The following is an 18,285-nucleotide window of genomic DNA, read 5'->3' as shown; positions in this document are numbered from 1 at the left end:
CCCAATGCAGGGGACCCGGGTTCCATCCCTGGTCGGGGAACTAGATCCCGCATGCATGCCGCAACTAAAGAGTCCGCATGCCGCAGCGAAGACCCGGTGCAGCCAAAATAAATAAATAAATAAATATTTTAAAAAAAAACTAAAAAATAAAATAAAATAAATTGAGTGATCCAAAAATCTAATGTGATAGGCCCTGACCTAGTATCTCAAAAATGTTGACATCTTTTTTTTTTTTAATATTTATTTGGCTGCACTGGGTCTTAGTTGCAGCACATGGGATCTTTAGTTGTGGCATGTGGGCTCTTAGTTGCCTGACCAGGGATCGAACCTGGGCCCCCTGCACTGGGAGCACGGAGTCTTAACCACTGGACCACCAGGGAAGTCCCAATAATGTCGATATATAACTTCTTGTCTAGGGCAGTCTTGTGGCAGTAGGTTCACTTTGAGTACCAGCTTTGATCAATTATTACTGGGGTGTTGGATTCTGAGGCTTTTTAAGGTTTAGGTGAGGAAAGTGCTGTGATCAATTAGTAATGCCTGCCATGGGCTTAGGAGGACTTGGTCCTCATGCCAGGTACTTGCCACTCCTGTAATTAGACCAGGGCAAATCTCAGTCTGCCTTGCAATGCTACATTTTGAACAGCTCCAAAGTAACACAAAATGGAGGCATTTCATTTTAGAAGAATTTTTATGTCTCTTAGGAGATTGAAAAGGGGCAGGTAAAAAGATCCTTAAACCCAAAGAGATCCTATGAAGGTGATTGATATAAAGAACTTATTCTTTACTCTAGATATGAACTTCTTCAGCTGTAATTTCCTTTTCTGTTCAGTTCAGCATTCTGCAAACATTTAGTGAATGAATAGGCAAGGCACTGTGCTAGTTGCTGGGGGTGGACATGAAGATGAGTAATATGTAGTCTCTGTCTTAGAAATTTTACAGCCCACTGGAGGAGACAGACAGATTTTTTTACAGAAAAAAAATAAGAGAATTTTCAGTATTGGCTTTCCTTTTCTAGAATGAAAGAAACTTCCTCCTAGTCTTGGATGCCAAGAACTTTGAAGAACTGGGCCGAGCAGAGGTGCCTGTGCAAATGCCTTACGGGTTCCATGGCACCTTCGTGACCATCTGATGGAACATCCACAAGGTCTGGGAACTCGGTTTTAAATGAATGTGCTCTGTACAAAAGAGAGAGCAAAGGTGCACCTTACCTTCCAAACCATAGACATCTGGTTTTAAAATTTCTATTAAAAATGGAATTCATGAGATAATTATGGTTTATATTTTCTTAGGGATCTTCCTTGAAAACATTAAGCAAGTGTTGATACAACCTTTTGAAGAGAGTTTTAAATTTATATTTACTGGATATATGTTATAAATATATGACAGAGGTTCCCTCACTTGGGAGAAGAAATACAGATAACTGTAGCTAGTAGAATATGAATATAGGTCTGAAAAACCCCTTGTTTTTTCCATTACAGCCTGCCTGTTGCTACTGGTCCTAAGGTACTCACAGAGGATGTCATGCTTGGAGGCTCCTAAACTGGCTATTTCTCTGCTGTCCAGAGCAGATGCCACTGCAGTTGAACCACCCAGTACCACTTCCTACCCTGCCCCCAGCTCAGCCTTGGGAGGCTGTTGTTTTGAGGGATGTTGTTAAAATCAGGCATTTTTCCCCTAATCTCCAGGTGTCTAGTTCTTCAGAGAACGATGAAAAGTTGGTAGTTCTTACCATATGACCCAGCAATCCCACTACTGGGCATATCCCCTGAGAAAACCATAATTCAAAAAGAGTCATGTACCAAAATGTTCATTGCAGCTCTATTTACAATAGCCAGGACATGGAAGCAACCTAAATGCCCATCAACAGATGAATGGATAAAGAAGATGTGGCACATATATACAATGGAATATTACTCAGCCATAAAAAGAAACGAAATTGAGTTATTTGTAGTGAGGTCGATGGACCTAGAGTCTGTCATACAGAGTGAAGTAAGTCAGAAAGAGAAAAACAAATACTGTATGCTAACACATATATATGGAATCTAAGAAAAAAAAAAAAGGTCATGAAGAACCTAGGGGCAAGACGGGAATAAAGACACAGACCTACTAGAGAGTGGACTTGAGGATATGGGGAGGGGGAAGGGTAAGCTGTGACAAAGTGAGAGAGTGGCATGGACATATATACACTACCAAATGTAAAATAGATAGCTAGTGGGAAGCAGCCGCATAGCACAGGGAGATCAGCTCGGTGCTTTGTGACCACCTAGAGGGGTGGGATAGGGAGGGCGGGAGGGAGGGAGACGCAAGAGGGAAGAGATACGGGAACATATGTATATGTATAACTGATTCACTTTGTTAGAAAGCAGAAACTAACACACGATTGTAAAGCAATTATACTCCAATAACGATGTTAAAAAAAAAAAAGTTGGTAGTTCTTCATTTAGTTGGGCAACAGGTGGCACTAGAGACCATATAATCTTTTCATGTCTAAACCCCGTTAGTTTTTACCAACAGCCCAAATCAGCCTAGATCTGTCACTTAAACCACACGTTAAAATACCGTGTTCCCTTTTCCTTCAGTTATACTCCAAGTCCAGGCCAGTTAAACTGTACATGCTCCATGTGCATGTTGAATGGTGCTGGAGAAGCCCCCCAAACATGTAGTTTGGGGCAGTGTGAACTCATTAGCCTCACTGCACAGTCCTGGACCAACATAGTCAGTTTCTTCTCAGTTTTCCTTGAGAGTTATTATAAACATCACAAACCCTATTCACCTTAGCAAAGGGTTCCATACATACAAATGCCACATGTCAGGGTTTGCATTGTGGCAATAAAATAAAAGTTCTAAGTTTTGTGTCTGGGTTGGTGAGATACAGAGCAATAGCAATAGGTACAGAATAGAAGATGCCTAAACAGAACTAATATAGCAGATGTGGGAGCTTAGAGGCTGAGGTAACCATAAGAACATAAATCCCTTGGTATTTCACAGAAGTCTTCAAAAAGGCATTGTACTCCCCCAGATAAGACATGGAAATTTGATCCAGATCTTATTTGGATCTGAAAGGTGAAGAAGACTCCAGTGGACATCTGGGAGGTACATAGGTCTATCTGATCATGTCCTTCTTCTGTTTATAAACCTTTACTCCATCCTACTACACAGAGAGTGAAGCTCAAACATATAAAGTTTAGCAGTATAAAAATAAGATTTTGACCCAAGGACACCTGAATTCTGCCTTGGCCCTGCCATCTATACGGTTCTTGAAGGAGAAGACAAGAAATGATCAACAACATTTTATAATCTAGGTGTATATGCCTGGTAATCCAATGCAGAAAGTTCTGGAAATTGAATGAGCATGTGACTGAGGCTCAAAGCCTAGGCAGAGCCTCTTCCTTTCCCTAAGTCCAACTCATCACTGGACAGTGTCCAGAGACTCAAGGAAAGGAACTATGTGGTGCACAAGTGAGGGGAAAAGGGATTAGGGTGCATCCTAGTGACCTTATCTTAATTACATCTGGAAAGTCACTATTTCCAAATAAAGCCATATTCTGAGGTACTGGGGGTTGGGACTTCAACACATTTAACTTTGGAGGGGACACAATTCAATGCATAACAGGATGACTGAGGGTGAATTTGGTGAGTACCTTTACATAGAATTAGCTTTAATAAAATAGAGCAAGAACTCTGCAAATGCAGTGACATATTTTACTAAAGCAAATAACTAAAGCAATTTCTCAGAAATTCTACCTTTTACCTTTTATTTTATTTTGATTCTTTAAACTGAATTGGGAACAAGTGAAGTGTTTGTGTAACCATTGATGGTTATAGTATTTATCTCTGATGCAGTCAATGCCTGGGAAACATTGTTTATAAGTGATCCTGGGTAAATAATTCACTTATCTGGGTCTGTGTTTTCTTATCTGTAAAGTGAGAGGACTGAACTAGATTTTGAGTTTCTATCTCAAAAATCTCTGGTTTACAATTATTTAAAGTTCTTTCATTACAGCCCAATGGGGGAAAGGAGAAAAACATTTGAAAACATGTGAGGAAGTTTGCTACACATTAATAATTTAATGCACAACAAACACCATATATAGCTGGAGACAGGAGACATCTGGGAGAAAGCATCATGGGGCTTATATTTCCACCACGCCCATGATTTTATCCCTCCTTTCCAGTGCCTGGAACAGTGCCAGCCACAGTAGGTATTCAGTAATTAATGAAAGAATGAATGTAGGCGAGAAATGCACTGGTGCGTACTGGGAACTATAAGTAGTTTGGCCACTGCTTATGAGTAGATGGCGAGGAAACAAGATCCTTTCACTCTGGAGGTGTCTACATTGGGCAGAGAATAGCTAATGTGTGTGTGTTCATGGGTGCATGTGTTTACACTGCGGCAACCCAGAGTGATAAACGGCTCCATGCATGCATATGGATGATAAGGACAGCTCGAGAGTTTCCCTTTGTAAGAATCTTTACAAATAGTCCAAAGGTTGTATCATTTCTGAAAGACACGTGGTCCCACACGTGCACTCAAATTTCTGCTCCCTTTAAGCTATAAGTAGGCTGGCCCTGGGACTAGTCGCAGCGTAAGCAGCGACTGGAAGTTTCTACAACCCAGGGCTTTCTAGAAGGGAGTGGGAGGGACCTCATTGAGCAGACATAAAAATGAAGGACACTAAGACCCCACCCACCTCATTTGACCGCTCTAAGGCGGTCCCAGCTCTCTAAGCGCTCGCTCTCCCAAGAGATTGAGATAGCAAGGAACGCCTGTTACGGCCTCCAGGTCGGCAGAGGGAGCCCAGTCGCAGGGTGAAGCAGAGAGCACTTCTGCCGGGCGTCGTCCGCACTGCGCAGCCGCGGAGGGAGGTGCCCCCTTTCTCTGCCTGGCGGCGGGCCTGCAAAATCATGAGCGCGGCGGCTTCGGGCCCTGGCCGGCGGGCGCGAGTGTCCCGCCTGGTCTCCTTCAGCGCGACCCATCGGCTCCACAGGTGGGGTGTGCCTACAGTACCAGTGGTGGGGGCAGGACCTTCGAGCCCCGGAGCTGGGTCCCGGGTGCGGGAGGGGCACGGGTACCCGCTGATGAGCGGGCGGGGGGCGTGGTGTAGTCCTGCGGCCGCCAGGCTTCGTTGATGACGTCATAACAGCGGCGACCGGCGGCGACCAGCCCCCCCGGGGATCGATGTGACGTTGAAAGGTGTTGAACTCGCGCAGGTTACACAGTGCCAGGCACATCGTAAACACTCAGTACATGTTAGCTACCCATAGCTAATATAGTTACAGCAAGGCGAGTTTTGTCCACTTTATACCGAAGAGAAAATGAACCCAGATGTTCACTTTCCTGAGAGCAAGCAGCAGAGTTGGGATCTGAGCCCGGAGTACTCAGACTGCTTCATCGCACTGAAGAGTTGATTTTGAGCAGGGTTTTGCCACTCATTAGCAAGCTCCACTCTCTGAGCATCTGTTTCCTCGTCTGCAAAATGAGGATAATTTCTACCTAGCAGGATTCACCTGTCCATTTATTCACTGGACAGGTATTTGTTGTCAGGTCTTGTGCTAGGTAACAGGGATGCAGCAGTGATCAAGACCTGTAACAGTTTTCTATCTGGAGTGTACAAACTGGCCAATTTTGTGGAGGGTACAGTGAGATAATTTTGTGCAAAAGCTTTGTGAACTGTAATACTCTAAATGTAAGAAGTAGATGAGCAGGAAAAAGGAAAGTAATAGAGTCTCAAAAAGAAAGGGGTTATTTAATAGGAAGCTCAAACATATGAGAGTGGTAAGGCCTCATTGAAGATGCACAGTTGATTGGACAGGTATAGGTATAAAAATACATTAAGAAAATGGATCTCTGCCTGGAACAACGGCTGAGTATTGTAATTTTAAAATTTAACCTGACTTGAATACCCCTGAATGGATTGACGTTATCAGTAGGCAATAGTTGAGGGATAATAAAGCAAGATTTTAAAGAGAAGATGTACTAGGTCATGTAATTATTTTTCAGGGGAATGAGATTTTAAGCCACTTGGGGATAAGCGTCTTTTTTTTTTTTTAATCACCATGTGCCCTTGCTTCATTCAGCCCATGCCTAGTATGTAGTAGGTACTCAGTAAATGTTGAGTTGAAAAATGGAAGGGCCTTGAGCAGATCAGTTGTTGAAGTCTTGCTGTGGAACAAGGACGTTGAATTTATTTAAGCTAATTTGTGTGGTATAGTAGTCTAATTAGGGGGCATACACTGGTTCCTGACATAAAATTGAGTAATGAAATCAGATTGATTTATGACTCTCCATTTGATGAGCTAAAGAATAGTAAGTTGTGAAGTTTTTCAAAGGCTAGAGCAAACAATAAGTGTAGGAAACAGAGAAGGTATCTGAATATGTATCATGTTGACTTTTGTTTTTTTTTTTTTGGTCAGCAAATCTCTGAGTAATGAGGAAAACTTGAAACTGTTTGGGAAATGCAACAACCCAAATGGCCATGGGCACAATTATAAAGGTGAGAGAAAAACTGGTGAAATTTTAGCACTTTCGGTAATGATGAAAGAGTGTTCAGCATATACAGTCTAAATGAGTAAGAAACCTTATGGACAGAACATGAATGCTTTGAGCCTTGAATGAGAAATTAAATGGAAGTTCAAAATGAAAAGATCTGTTGCCTTAGTTGGATGTATCTTAAGTTTTACTATGCAGTTGTCTGCTGTTATAGATCAAAACAATGAATGGCTTAAATACTGTTCTCCTTGGTCTTAAGAATACATGACATTCTTTTGGCACCATGTTTCCTTCTAATTAGGTATTGCTGAGGACAATGTTAAAATTAGATTGTATTCATTGAGTAAATAATGACTGACAAAGGGAGCGTATTGGCCCAAGATATGCGGTATGGCAGGAAAATAGGTTGGGTCTAAAACTTTGACAGTAGTGTTCCAAGAAAGTAATTAATTTATGCAAGGACAAGGGACTTGATTATTTGAGATACAGATGATATCTCCACAAAACAGCTATGTAAGCCATAGAGCATCACAGTATATGGTATGATGGAGTAAAAAGACCAGAAAAGATGTCAGAAGTCTGGGATTTCTAGTTTAGCTACTGCCTAACTTACTTGACCTATGATATCTCTCATTCTCAGTTTGCTCACTTATCACATAATACCTAATGGTGTTTGTATGGAGCTGAAAAAAATATGTAGAAGTCATTAATTTGTAGAGCACTCTGATCATCAAGATTTTTCAGAAGTTTCATACAAGTACTTGTTAATTTACAAAGCATTACTATAAACTGTGTTTACATTCACATGAATAAAGGAATAAGAATTTTAGGCCCAGTAGTAGTTTTGCTTGCTCAGAAAGATACTTGGACCAGCTCAGTGTGTAGCTGGATTTCTTCCTGTATATTTTCTACTTTTACAGGCAGTGATCAAGCAGCATCTTGATCTTACCTAGTGGAGATTCCTTCCAAGTGCATCATAAACAGAATTTATACCCTTTTTGGCCTTGGCTAAGCACCTCTAAGTTCCTCTGCCTTGGTTGAGTCTTGCTTTAGTTGATAAAAAGATCTTAACTAAAAGATGTTCTGGGGGAAAATATAGCTTTGTGGGGTGAGATCTAATAATTTCTGTTGGTAACTTGTGTTTGGATGTTACTCTGTTGAAAGTCATGTTTTTTTTTGGTATTTTGTTTTCTTCCCCATAGTTGTGGTGACAGTACATGGAGAGGTACGTGCTGAAAATGTCTCTGTGGTTTGTGCACATTGCTGGGCGCTCTTTCAGCCGATGTGATGGATTCTGTGTTGAAAAATTCTGTTCAAATCAGTACTGCTTCATTGTTGGTCTTTGTGTATGGTGAGCTGCTGCCATTTCAGGCCTTTCCTCTCCCAAAGTGTCCTCTTTAATGTGCTGTATGTGGGCAGGTAGAAGAGCACTACAGTGAAAAGGAAGCCTAGAGTACTTGGTGTTTCCATGCTGAGATAGATTGTCTCGGGGATGAAGGCCAATGTGGGGACAATTTCTGCACATTGTGCAGCCTTTAATAATTTACCAGAGGTTTAAATATGAAGAGCATGTTATAGTAATATTCACCTTTGTTTACTTTTTAGATTGATCCTGTTACAGGAATGGTCATGAATTTGACTGACCTCAAAGAGTATATGGAGGTAATGGCATGTTGGATGCTTATTTTGTGCTGTCTTCTGAATATAATATTTGATGGCCGCCTTTTCACTTCCCCAACCAAGTATCATCAGAGGTCCTGTGACCTGGCAAGTGGAGTTGGGTGAGGGAGTGGGGTAGTAGTTGGAGGAACTTCTCTCAGTGTTCTAAAGGTGTTTGGATGACTTAATGGAAATTAGTCATGGTTGTCTTACAATGATAGGAATAAATGCAACGTGCTCGTCTTGTATTTTTTGTTGGCGTATCCTGATTTTCTCTGTTTAACAAATTCTGCCCTTCTTTCAAGACACGGCTTTCTCCTTGAAACTTTCTATTTCTTCTGTGAATTTTCCTTACACCTTTGATCACAGATTTTAGTACTACCCTGTTTTATTCACTTTAGCTTTATTATAAACTCACTGGGGCAGTTCATCATAGGGATAACAAAAAAGAGGTTGTTCAGTGAAAGACTTACTGATTATATCATTACAGAATTCTTGGATTGTAAGAGACCTCAGAGGTTATCTAAGCCAACTTCTTCATTCCATAGATTGAGATTGAGAGATGCTGAACAGTTAACCAACTGACTTGCCCTAGGTCATGTAGTTAGTCCTTTGCAAAGTTGAGATTAGATTTTCTTCCATCCACCTTAGTTTTTATTATGCCTTCATTTCACCTGTTTATTTTGCTTCAGCTTTGCTCCTTATTTTGTTCTAAAATTTGACATTTGTTTCATAAAAATGCTGTTATTAATAATCATTACTTCTTTCACATTACTTATCTCCCATATATTCAATAAGTATGCCTGCTTTGCATCAGTCTTTGAGCTGAGTACTGGGAATCCAATGATGAATGAGACATAGCTGTTAGCCACAGCGTGCTCACATGACTTTTTAAACTTTCTTTTTTTAAAAAAATTAATTTATTTATTTATGGCTGTGTTGGGTCTCTGTTGCTGCGCGCAGGCTTTCTCTAGTTGCGGCGAGCGGGCGCTACTCTTTGTTGTGGTGTGCGGGCTTCTCACTGCGGTGGCTTCTCTTTGTTGCGGAGCACGGGCTCTGGGCATGCGGGCTTCAGTAGTTGTGGCACGCGGGCTTTAGAGCACAGCCTCAGTAGTTGTGGTGCATGGGCTTAGTTGCTCCGCGGCATGTGGGATCTTCCCAGACCAGGGCTTGAACCCGTGTCCCCTGCATTGGCAGGTGGATTCTTAACCACTGCGCCACCAGGGAAGCCCTCACATGACTTTTTATAGCAGGGAAAGAATAGTAAGTGCTCAATAAATGTTGCTTGAATAAATGAATAGGAGAATGAGTGAATGAACAAACAGTACTGTGCTCAAAGTACTGTAGGAAAGCTGTAAAGACAGAGTGCTTGCATTTACTGATGACATAAAAATATATATATATATATACACACACACACACACACATATACACGCACACACACACACGTGTGTGCACACACAAATACAAGACAACAACTTGAGAAATAAGAGACACCCCAAGCAGGCATACAGTTAAATAGGAAAGGAGAGGTTCTCTACACTTTTTCCCCATCTTTGCATACCTGAAGGATACCACACACCACACACTTTAGTACTTTTACATCAGTAAAAGTGGCTGATCATGGCATACAGAGTCAAATTAGAAGGAGCCCTGTAGAAGAGGCTTCAATGGAAAAGTTGAGATCTGAACTGGAATTTTCAGTTAAAACAAAGATTAAACAAAGATTTATTTTCTTGATATCCATATGGATATCATTTGATTTATTTTAAAAGTTGTTTGGTTTAGGACTTACTTTTTTTTATATGATTCTGATTTTGTTCAGAAAATGATTGCTATTGTTGTCATTAATGTACCTTTCTTGGAACCATACCATATGGAAACTTAGATTGTTTCACAAATGCTTTTTTTATTGAAATATAGTTGACGAGCAATATTATATAATTTACAGGTGTACAGTATAGTGAATGACAATTTTTAAAGGTTATACTCCATTTATAGTTATTATAAAATATTGGCTACATTCCCCATGTTGTACAATATATCCTTATAGCTTATTTTATACATAATAGTTTGTACCTCTTAATCCCCTACCCCTTTACTGCCCCTCCTCCCTTCCCACTCCCCACTGGTAACAACTAGTTCTCTTCATCTGAGAGTCTGTTTCTTTCTTGTTATATTCACTAGTTTATTGTATTTTTTAGATTGCTTAGATTTTTTACAATAGCTAAAAGTAAAAATTTACAAAGAATAAGGCAATTACAATTCTTGCCATTGACAAAGAAAAACATTATGTTTAATATTCCTAATACAAGTATTAGGAAGCAATAGTCTTTACATGTTTTTATTTTTTCTTCTAAGAGCCCAAGATCATCCTTAAATTACTCCTTACAGCAGAAATTCAGAACTCCTTACATAATTTCAGTCTTAATCTGCTTTATAAATGTAGTACTCATTGGATATTTGTCCTAATTAAATTGTGACATTGTGCTGAAGGTGAGACTGTTAGGGAGAAGTATTTCTAGTAATATTTTGGACAGAATTCAAGAAGTATTAAACTAAATTCTGAATCACAATGGCTTGTTATGAGAAAGCTCCAGTGAATTCTCTATTTTTGGTTTCTTACCTCTTTGCATTCAGTAATGAGGATATCCAGTCATTATGGAGAGCTAGGCCTTACTTTATTTTACAACTTTAAACTTTCTGAGATTGTTTTATAAGACACCGAGTACTTGCAAGTATCGAGTTAGTGACTAAATGATAAGGTAAGGTTTAGAAGCAAAGGTAGAACACTTTGGAATATGAGTCATAAATGGAATTAGTGATGTTTTTCCTTTGTTTTGTCTATAGGAGGCAATTATGAAGCCCCTTGATCATAAGAATCTGGATCTGGATGTGCCGTATTTTGCAGATGTTGTAAGGTGAGTGACTATTTTACTTTATGTAAATAGTAAGAAAGAAGAATCGATTTTAACATTCTACTTGATTATTGTGTGATTTCTGAAGTTTTAGTGTAATATCTTTTAAAACTAGAATTTCTATTCTCTGTAAGTATTAAACATGAAGTTTTGTTTATTTGCCTTTTGATCTTCTTTCCTTTTCTTCTACAGCACGACAGAAAATGTAGCTGTATATATCTGGGAAAACCTCCAGAAATTTCTTCCTATGGGAGTTCTTTATAAAGTAAAAGTATATGAAACTGATAATAATATTGTAGTCTATAAAGGAGAATAACTCTTAGAGGTTAATACTATAGAATGATTTAATTTTTTTCCATATTTGAAGAAGATCTTTATCCCCTTGGACAATTAAGAAGTCATCACATAATTGTTGCATATCCATATTGAGTTCTGGAGCACTTGATTTATTGGAATCATTGTGAGTAAGACCTGTTTTAGACTCAAATCTATTTTAAAATCAAATTTGTAATGTATTCTGAGTATCATTTAAAGAGTCTTTCATCTATAGATTAAAATCATTTCAGCAAAATGTTTGGTGTAGAATTATATGAAAGCAAAAGAAATCTGTTTTTGTTTTTCCATTATCTCATTTTTAGTATTCATTTTATTTTCTTGGCATAATATAAATGGCAAAAATGTTTATAAGACTCACAGTAGGTGAATCTTATAAAAAATAAAATACAGGTGATCACCAAGTCTAGAAACATAGACAACATTCTATTTCTTAGTAGATTGAGCTCCCTTGATCACTTCTAGAATATGCTAAAGGTGCAAGTTTATTCAGTGAAAATTAGACACAAATCATCTGAGGCAATGCATTGTAAATAGTTGTACAAGGACTGATGGGAATGTTGCTTTAATGCACATTATTCATTGCACATTTGCACAGCTTATTGAACTATGAACTGCTAGTGAGGAATAGCACATTGAACATAATCATGGAAGATCAGTAAACTGCTTATGTATATTTGTCTGTGTTTCCAGACCTTGTGGCTACCTGAACAATTTAAACTCAGAAGGCTGAAGAATAATCACATGTATTAAACCCTTTTAAAATAATCAACATGAAAAGGATATATTACTCTGTAAAGGATCTCTTTTATACAGTTTTTCCTAATTAATTCCATTTTGTTCTGATCACTAAATTTATCTGCTTAGGTTGAACTATATTTTTCATCCCTGGTATCATTTTCTTATGCCTAAATCCACAAGAACGTATTTGCTTTCTTCGCAAAAAGAACTGTTCTCACTTGTGTTCTCATTTGTATTCTGAACTTCTTAAATATAGGGTTTCATTTTTCTCTCCACATAGCAACTAGTACACAATGGATTCTTAGAATGTTGCTGCCTGAAAATAGTAAAAGGACATGTGTGGTGATTACTATACTAAAAAAATTTTCAAAGGAGTACACTTTTATTTTGGAGAGTTATTAACTACAGGAATTTTATGGTAAATTTTGACAATAATACAATGCCCACTTGATTAAATTTAAATGTGTTTTAGTTATCAACACAATTTTTATATTACTTATTCATGTATATTTTGTATTGATTACTTGAAAGGCAGGATAGCTATAATTTGGTAAGGCACTTTATGTTTTAATTCCCACAGCTTCCATGTAAGGTATTATTCCCATTTTCCCATTTTACAGATGAGAAAATTAAAATTGAACTGAGTTTAAGCTACCTGCCTAAGCTCACTCAGCAAATAAATAGCAAACTGAGTGTTTGATACTCAGTCTGACTCCCAAGAACACATTTTTTTTTTAAGGAATTCTAATAATTTACTTGGCTCTCGTCTAAAATTGTTAATAAATTCCCTTTGATATACCCCAGTAACACTTCCTATGTCTCTTTTTCTCTCCTTTTCAATTTTCTGTAAACCCACATTACTCTGGAGCCTCTTATTTACAAACCACACTCCAATACAGTTCCCCTTTTCTCAACTGTTTTGCATTTCTGTCCATGCCTCTTTGTCACTTATTTATTTATTTTTTGGGCTGTATTGGGTCTTTGTTGCTGCGTGTGGGCTTTCTCTAGTTGCGGCAAGCGGGGGCTACTCTTCGTTGCGGTATGTGGGCTTATTGCAGTGGCTTCTCTTGTTGAGGAGCATGGGCTCTAGGTGCATGGGCTTCAGTAGTTGTGGTACGAGGGCTCAGTAGTTGTGGCTTGTGGGCTCTAGAGCGCATGCTCAGCAGTTGTGGCTCACGCACTTAGTTGCTCCGCGGCATGTGGGATCTTCCCGGACCAGGGCTGGAACCCGTGTCCCCTGCATTGGCAGGCAGATTCCCAATCACTGCACCAACAGGGAAGTCCCTGTCACTTATTTTTAAATTACCCTACATCAATTAGCTTTTCTCTTCTTCCCACCCCTTCCTAATCTTGAACTGTGCATCACAAAAGTCCATCAGTCCATCCTGGCAGAGTGACCTTTTCTCTGGAGGAAAAGATGTGGGGCTCGTTTTTTCTCTTTCTCCAGAAGAACAGCTATCCTGAAGTTGAAATGTATATTCTTCTTCTTTTTTTTTTTTTTTAATAGATCGTTATTGGAGTATAATTTCTTCACAATACTGTGTTAGTTTCTGTTGCACAGCAAAGCAAATCCGCCATATATATACACATGTCCCCATATCCTCTCCCTCTTGAGCCTCCCTCCCATCCTCCCTATCCCACCCCTCTAAGTCATCTCAAAGCACCGAGCCGATCTCCCTGTGCTATGCTGCTGCTTCCCACCAGCCAACTATTTTACATTCGGTAGTGTATATATGTCGATGCTACTCTCTCACTTCACCTCAGCTTCCCCCTCCCACCCCATGTCCTCAAGTCCATTCTCTATGTCTACCTCTTTATTCCTGTCCTGCAACTAGGTTCATCAGTACCATTTCTTTCTTTTTTTTTAGATTCCATATATATGCGTTAGCATATGGTATTTGTTTTTCTCTTTCTGACTTACTTTACTCTGTATTACAGATTCTAGGTCCATCCACCTCACTACAGATAACTCAGTTTTGTTTCTTTTTATAGCTGAGTAATATTCCATTGTATATATGTGCCACATCTTCTTTATCCATTCATCTGTTGATGGACATTTAGATTGGTTTCATGACCTGGCTATTGTAAATAGTGCTGCAATGAACATGGTGGTACATGTGTCTTTTTGAATTATGGTTTTCTCAGGGTATATGCCCAGTAGTGGCATTGCTGGGTCATATGGTAGTTCTAGTTTTAGTTTTTTAAGGAACCTCTATACCGTTTTCCATAGTAGTTGTATCTACAACTCACTGTAGTTTTGATTTGCATCTCTCTAATAATTAGTGATGTTGAGCATCTTTTCATGTGCCTCTTGGCCATCTGTATGTCTTCCTTGGTGAAATGTCTATTTAGGTTTTCCACCCATTTTTTTTTTTTTTTTTTTTAGGATTTAAAAAATATTTTATATAATGTTTTTATATATGTCTAAGTTAATGTATAAACACAGCCTGAATAAGTACTTTACATTAAATTTAACATTTTCCTTAAATAGACAAAATTTTTTATAATACAAAGCCATAAACCTTTTATAAAAGCATTCAGGTATACAGAATTGTATTATGCATAATCCTTGGTTTATGACACACTTTTGCCACTGATCCATTCAGAACCTCTTTTCAGTCTGTTAGCTGGTTATTTTTCTCTTTTTTTTTTTTTTTTTTTTAATTTATTTATTATTTATTTATTTATTTATTTATTTATGGCTGTGTTGGGTCTTCATTTCTGCACGAGGGCTTTCTCTAGTTGCGGCAAGTGGGGGCCACTCTTCATCGCGGTGCGCGGGCCTCTCAGTATCGCGGCCTCTCTTGTTGCGGAGCACAGGCTCCAGATGTGCAGGCTCAGCAGTTGTGGCTCACGGGCCCAGTTGCTCCGCGGCATGTGGGATCTTCCCAGACCAGGGCTCGAACCCGCGTCCCCTGCATTGGCAGGCAGACTCTCAACCACTGCGCCACCAGGGAAGCCCTAGCTGGTTATTTTTAATAAGGTAATAAGCATCTGTAAAGCCACAACCCAGTACAAAAACTCAGATCTTGACAACTGACATCTAGTCATATGTACTCCGTCCATCCTCCTTTTCCCTCAGCTAGAAGTAACCATCATCCAAAATCTGGGTTCATTATTCCTTTGATTTGCATATATGTATGTATATGTATACGTGTATACAATTTATAGGGAATATATATACACATATATATTCCTTAAAACTATATATCTTTATATAACATATTTTTTAACTTTTTCACTTTGTAAATAGAACATTGTACCTGTGATGTTCTAGACTTAATTACTTAAATATTTTATTTGATATTAATATTCTTCTTCTTATTATTATTATTATTTGGGCCACATGGCGCAGCATGCAGGATCTTAGTTCCCCAACCAGGGATTGAACCCATGCCCCCTGCAGTGGAAGTGTGGAGTCTTAACCACTGGACTGTCAGGGAAGTCCCTATTTGATATTATTAAGCTATGGTTCATTCTTATTGTTGAGTATAGCTTCCACCCATTTTTTAATTGTATTGTTTGGTTTTTTGATATTGAGCTCCATGAGCTGTTTGTACATTTTGGAGACTAATTCTTTGTCTCTTGTTTCATTTGCAAATATTTTCTCCCATTCTGAGGGTTGTCTTTATGTCTTGTTTATGGTTTCCTTTGTTGTGCAAAAGCTTTTAAGTTTAATTAAGTCCCATTTGTTTATTTTTGTTTTTATTTCTGTTACTCTAGGAGGTGGGTCATAAAAGATTTTGCTGTGGTTTATGTCAGAGTGTTTTTCCTGTGTTTTCCTCTTAAGAGTTTTATAGTGTCTGGCCTTACGTTTAAGTCTTTAATCCATTTGAAGTTTATTTTTGTGTATGGTGTTAGGGAGTGTTAAAATGTCATTCTTTACATGTAGCTGTCCAGTTTTCCCAGCACCACTTATTCGAAGAGGCTGTCTTTTCTACCTTGTATGTTCTTGCCTCCTTTGTCGTAAATTAGGTGCCCATATGTGTGTGGATTTAGCTCTGGGCATTCTGTCCTGTACCATTGATCTATATTTCTGTTTTTGTGCCGGTACCATACTGTCTTGATTATTGTGGCTTTGTGGTATAGTTTGAAGTCGGGGAGCCTGATTCCTCCAGCTCCGTTTTTCTTTCCTAAGATTGCTTTGGCTATTCAGGGTCGTTTGTGTTTCCATACGAATTGTAAAATTTTTTGTTCTAATTCAATGAAAAATGCCATTGGTAATTTGATAGGGATTGCACTGAATCTCTAGATTGCTTTGGGTAGTACAGTCATTTTCACAATGTTGATTCTTCCAATCCAAGAACATGGTATATCTCTCCATCTGTTTATGTCATCTTTGATTTCTTTCATCAGTGTTTTATAGTTTTCTGAGTACAAGTCTTTCACCTTCTTAGGCAGGTTTATTCCTAGGTATTTTATTCTTTTTGTTGCAGTGGTAAATAGGAGTGTTTCCTTAATTTCGCTTTCTGATTTTTTGTTGTTGGTGTATAGGAATGCCAGAGATTTCTGTGCATTAATTTTGTATCCTGCAGCCTTACCATATTTATTGATTAGTTCTAGTAGTTTTCTGGTGGCATTTTTAGGATTTTCTATGTATAGTATCTTGTTATCAGCAAACAGTGACAGTTTTACTTCTTTTCCAATTTGTATTCCTTTTATTTCTTTTTCTTCTCTGATTGCTGTGGCTAGGACTTCCAAAACTATGTTGAATAAGAGTGGTGAGAGTGGACATCCTTGTCTTGTTGCTGATCTTAGTGGAAATGCTTTCAGTTTTTCACCATTGAGTATGATGCTTGCTGTGGGTTTGTCATATATGGCTTATATTATGTTGAGGTAGGTACCCTCTATACCCATTTTCTGGAGAGTTTTTGTCATAAATGGGTGTTGAATTTTGTCAAAAGCTTTTTCTGCATCTATTTAGATGATCACATGGTTTTTATTCCTTAATTTGTTAATGTGGTGTATCACATTGATTGCTTTGCGTATATTGAAGAATCCTTGCATCCCTGGGATAAACCCCACTTGATCATGGTGTATGATCCTTTTGATGTGCTGTTGGATTCTGTTTGCTAGTATTTTGTTGAGGATTTTTGTATCTATGTTCATCAGTGATGTTGGTCTATAATTTTCTTTTTTTGTGATATCTTTTTCTCATTTTGGTATCAGGGTGATGATGGCTTCATAGAATGAATTTGGGAGTGTTTCTCCCTCTGCAGTTTTTTGGAAGTGTTTGAAAAGGATCTGTGTTAGCTCTTTTCTAAATGTTTGACAGAATTCACCTGTGAAGCCATCTGGTCCTGGACTTTTGTTTGTTGGAGGGTTTTTAATTATGGTTTCAATTTCATTACTTGTGATAGGTCTGTTTATATTTTCTAATTCTTCCTGGTTCAGTCTTGGAAAATTGTACCTTTCCAAGAATTTGTCCATTTCTTCATGGTTGTCCATTTTATTGGCATATAGTTGTCTGTAGTAGTCTCTTATAATCCTTTGTATTTCTGTGGTGTCAGTTGTGATTTCTCCCTTTTTTTTATTATTAATTAATTTATTTTTGGCTGTGTTGGGTCTTCTTTGCTGTGCGTAGGCTTTCTCTAGTTGCGGAGAGCGGGGGCTACTCTTTGTTGCGGTGCGCGAGCTTCTCATTGTGGTGGCTTCTCTTTTTGTGGAGCACGGGGTCTAGGCTTGTGGGCTTCAGTAGTTGTGGCACGTGGCCTCAGTAGTTGTGGCTTGTGGGCTCAGTAGTTGTGGCTCGCGGGCTCTAGAGCACAGGCTCAGTGGTTGTGGCGCATGGGCTTAGTTGGTCTGCAGCATGTGGGATCTTCCCAGACCAGGGCTTGAACCTGTGTCACCTGCATTGGCAGGTGGATTCTTAACCACTGCGCCACCAGGGAAGTCCTGATTTCTCCTTCTTCATTTCTAATTTTTTGATATGTGTCCTCTCCCTTTTTTTCTTGATGAGTCTGGCTAAGGGTTTATCAATTTTGTTTGTCTTCTCTAAGAAACAGCTTGTAGTTTTATTGATCTTTGCTATTGTTTTCTTCATTTCTATTTCATTTATTTCTGCTCTGATCTTTATGATTTCTTTCCTTCTACTGACTTAGGGTTTTCTCTGTTCTTCTTTCTCTAGTTGTTTCAAGTGTAGGG

The 18,285-nt window shown here is 38.7% G+C and overlaps 2 protein-coding genes across 9 annotated transcripts in view; both read left to right on the top strand.

The window, feature by feature from the left end:
- The window catches only part of BCO2 (beta-carotene oxygenase 2), a 56,141-nt gene extending 54,022 nt beyond the window's left edge, over positions 1-2,119 (top strand). For all 6 annotated transcript variants that reach the window (XM_082343514.1, XM_082343512.1, XM_082343515.1 and 3 more), the window contains 2 exons: positions 1,016-1,144; positions 1,479-2,119. In XM_082343514.1, coding sequence (XP_082199640.1) covers positions 1,016-1,129 — 114 coding nt within the window. In that variant the 3' untranslated portion in view covers positions 1,130-1,144; positions 1,479-2,119. The remainder of the gene's footprint in view (positions 1-1,015; positions 1,145-1,478) is intronic.
- Positions 2,120-4,693: 2,574 nt separating this feature from the next.
- Positions 4,694-12,791, top strand: PTS (6-pyruvoyltetrahydropterin synthase). Of its 3 annotated transcripts, XM_082343644.1 has the most exons (6): positions 4,694-4,988; positions 6,415-6,494; positions 7,693-7,715; positions 8,096-8,152; positions 11,000-11,070; positions 11,260-12,791. In XM_082343644.1, the coding sequence occupies exons 1-6, from the start codon at positions 4,906-4,908 to the stop codon at positions 11,381-11,383; spliced, it is 438 nt and encodes a 145-aa protein (XP_082199770.1). In that variant the 5' UTR covers positions 4,694-4,905; the 3' UTR covers positions 11,384-12,791. The 3 variants fall into 3 exon arrangements, with proteins under 3 accessions (XP_082199770.1, XP_082199768.1, XP_082199769.1); XM_082343642.1 differs by lacking the exon at positions 7,693-7,715 and having other exon boundaries at positions 4,837-4,988; XM_082343643.1 differs by lacking the exons at positions 4,694-4,988; positions 6,415-6,494 and having other exon boundaries at positions 7,709-7,841.
- Positions 12,792-18,285: the final 5,494 nt, after the last annotated feature.

The sequence above is a fragment of the Balaenoptera borealis genome (genome assembly GCF_965194805.1).
Source record: "Balaenoptera borealis genome assembly, chromosome: 11".
Classification (NCBI taxonomy): domain Eukaryota; kingdom Metazoa; phylum Chordata; class Mammalia; order Artiodactyla; family Balaenopteridae; genus Balaenoptera; species Balaenoptera borealis.
Note: the sequence above shows the minus strand (reverse complement) of the source record. Positions and strands in the feature narration are given on the sequence as shown.

Bases quoted from the DNA above. Each gene is read 5' to 3' on its own strand.
- PTS (XM_082343644.1), top strand. From the start codon at position 4,906: ATGAGCGCGGCGGCTTCGGGCCCTGGCCGGCGGGCGCGAGTGTCCCGC. The intron at 6,495-7,692 runs GTGAGAGAAAAA...TCTTCCCCATAG, and splicing joins CCATGGGCACAATTATAAAG to TTGTGGTGACAGTACATGGA. The intron at 7,716-8,095 runs GTACGTGCTGAA...TTTACTTTTTAG, and splicing joins TGGTGACAGTACATGGAGAG to ATTGATCCTGTTACAGGAAT.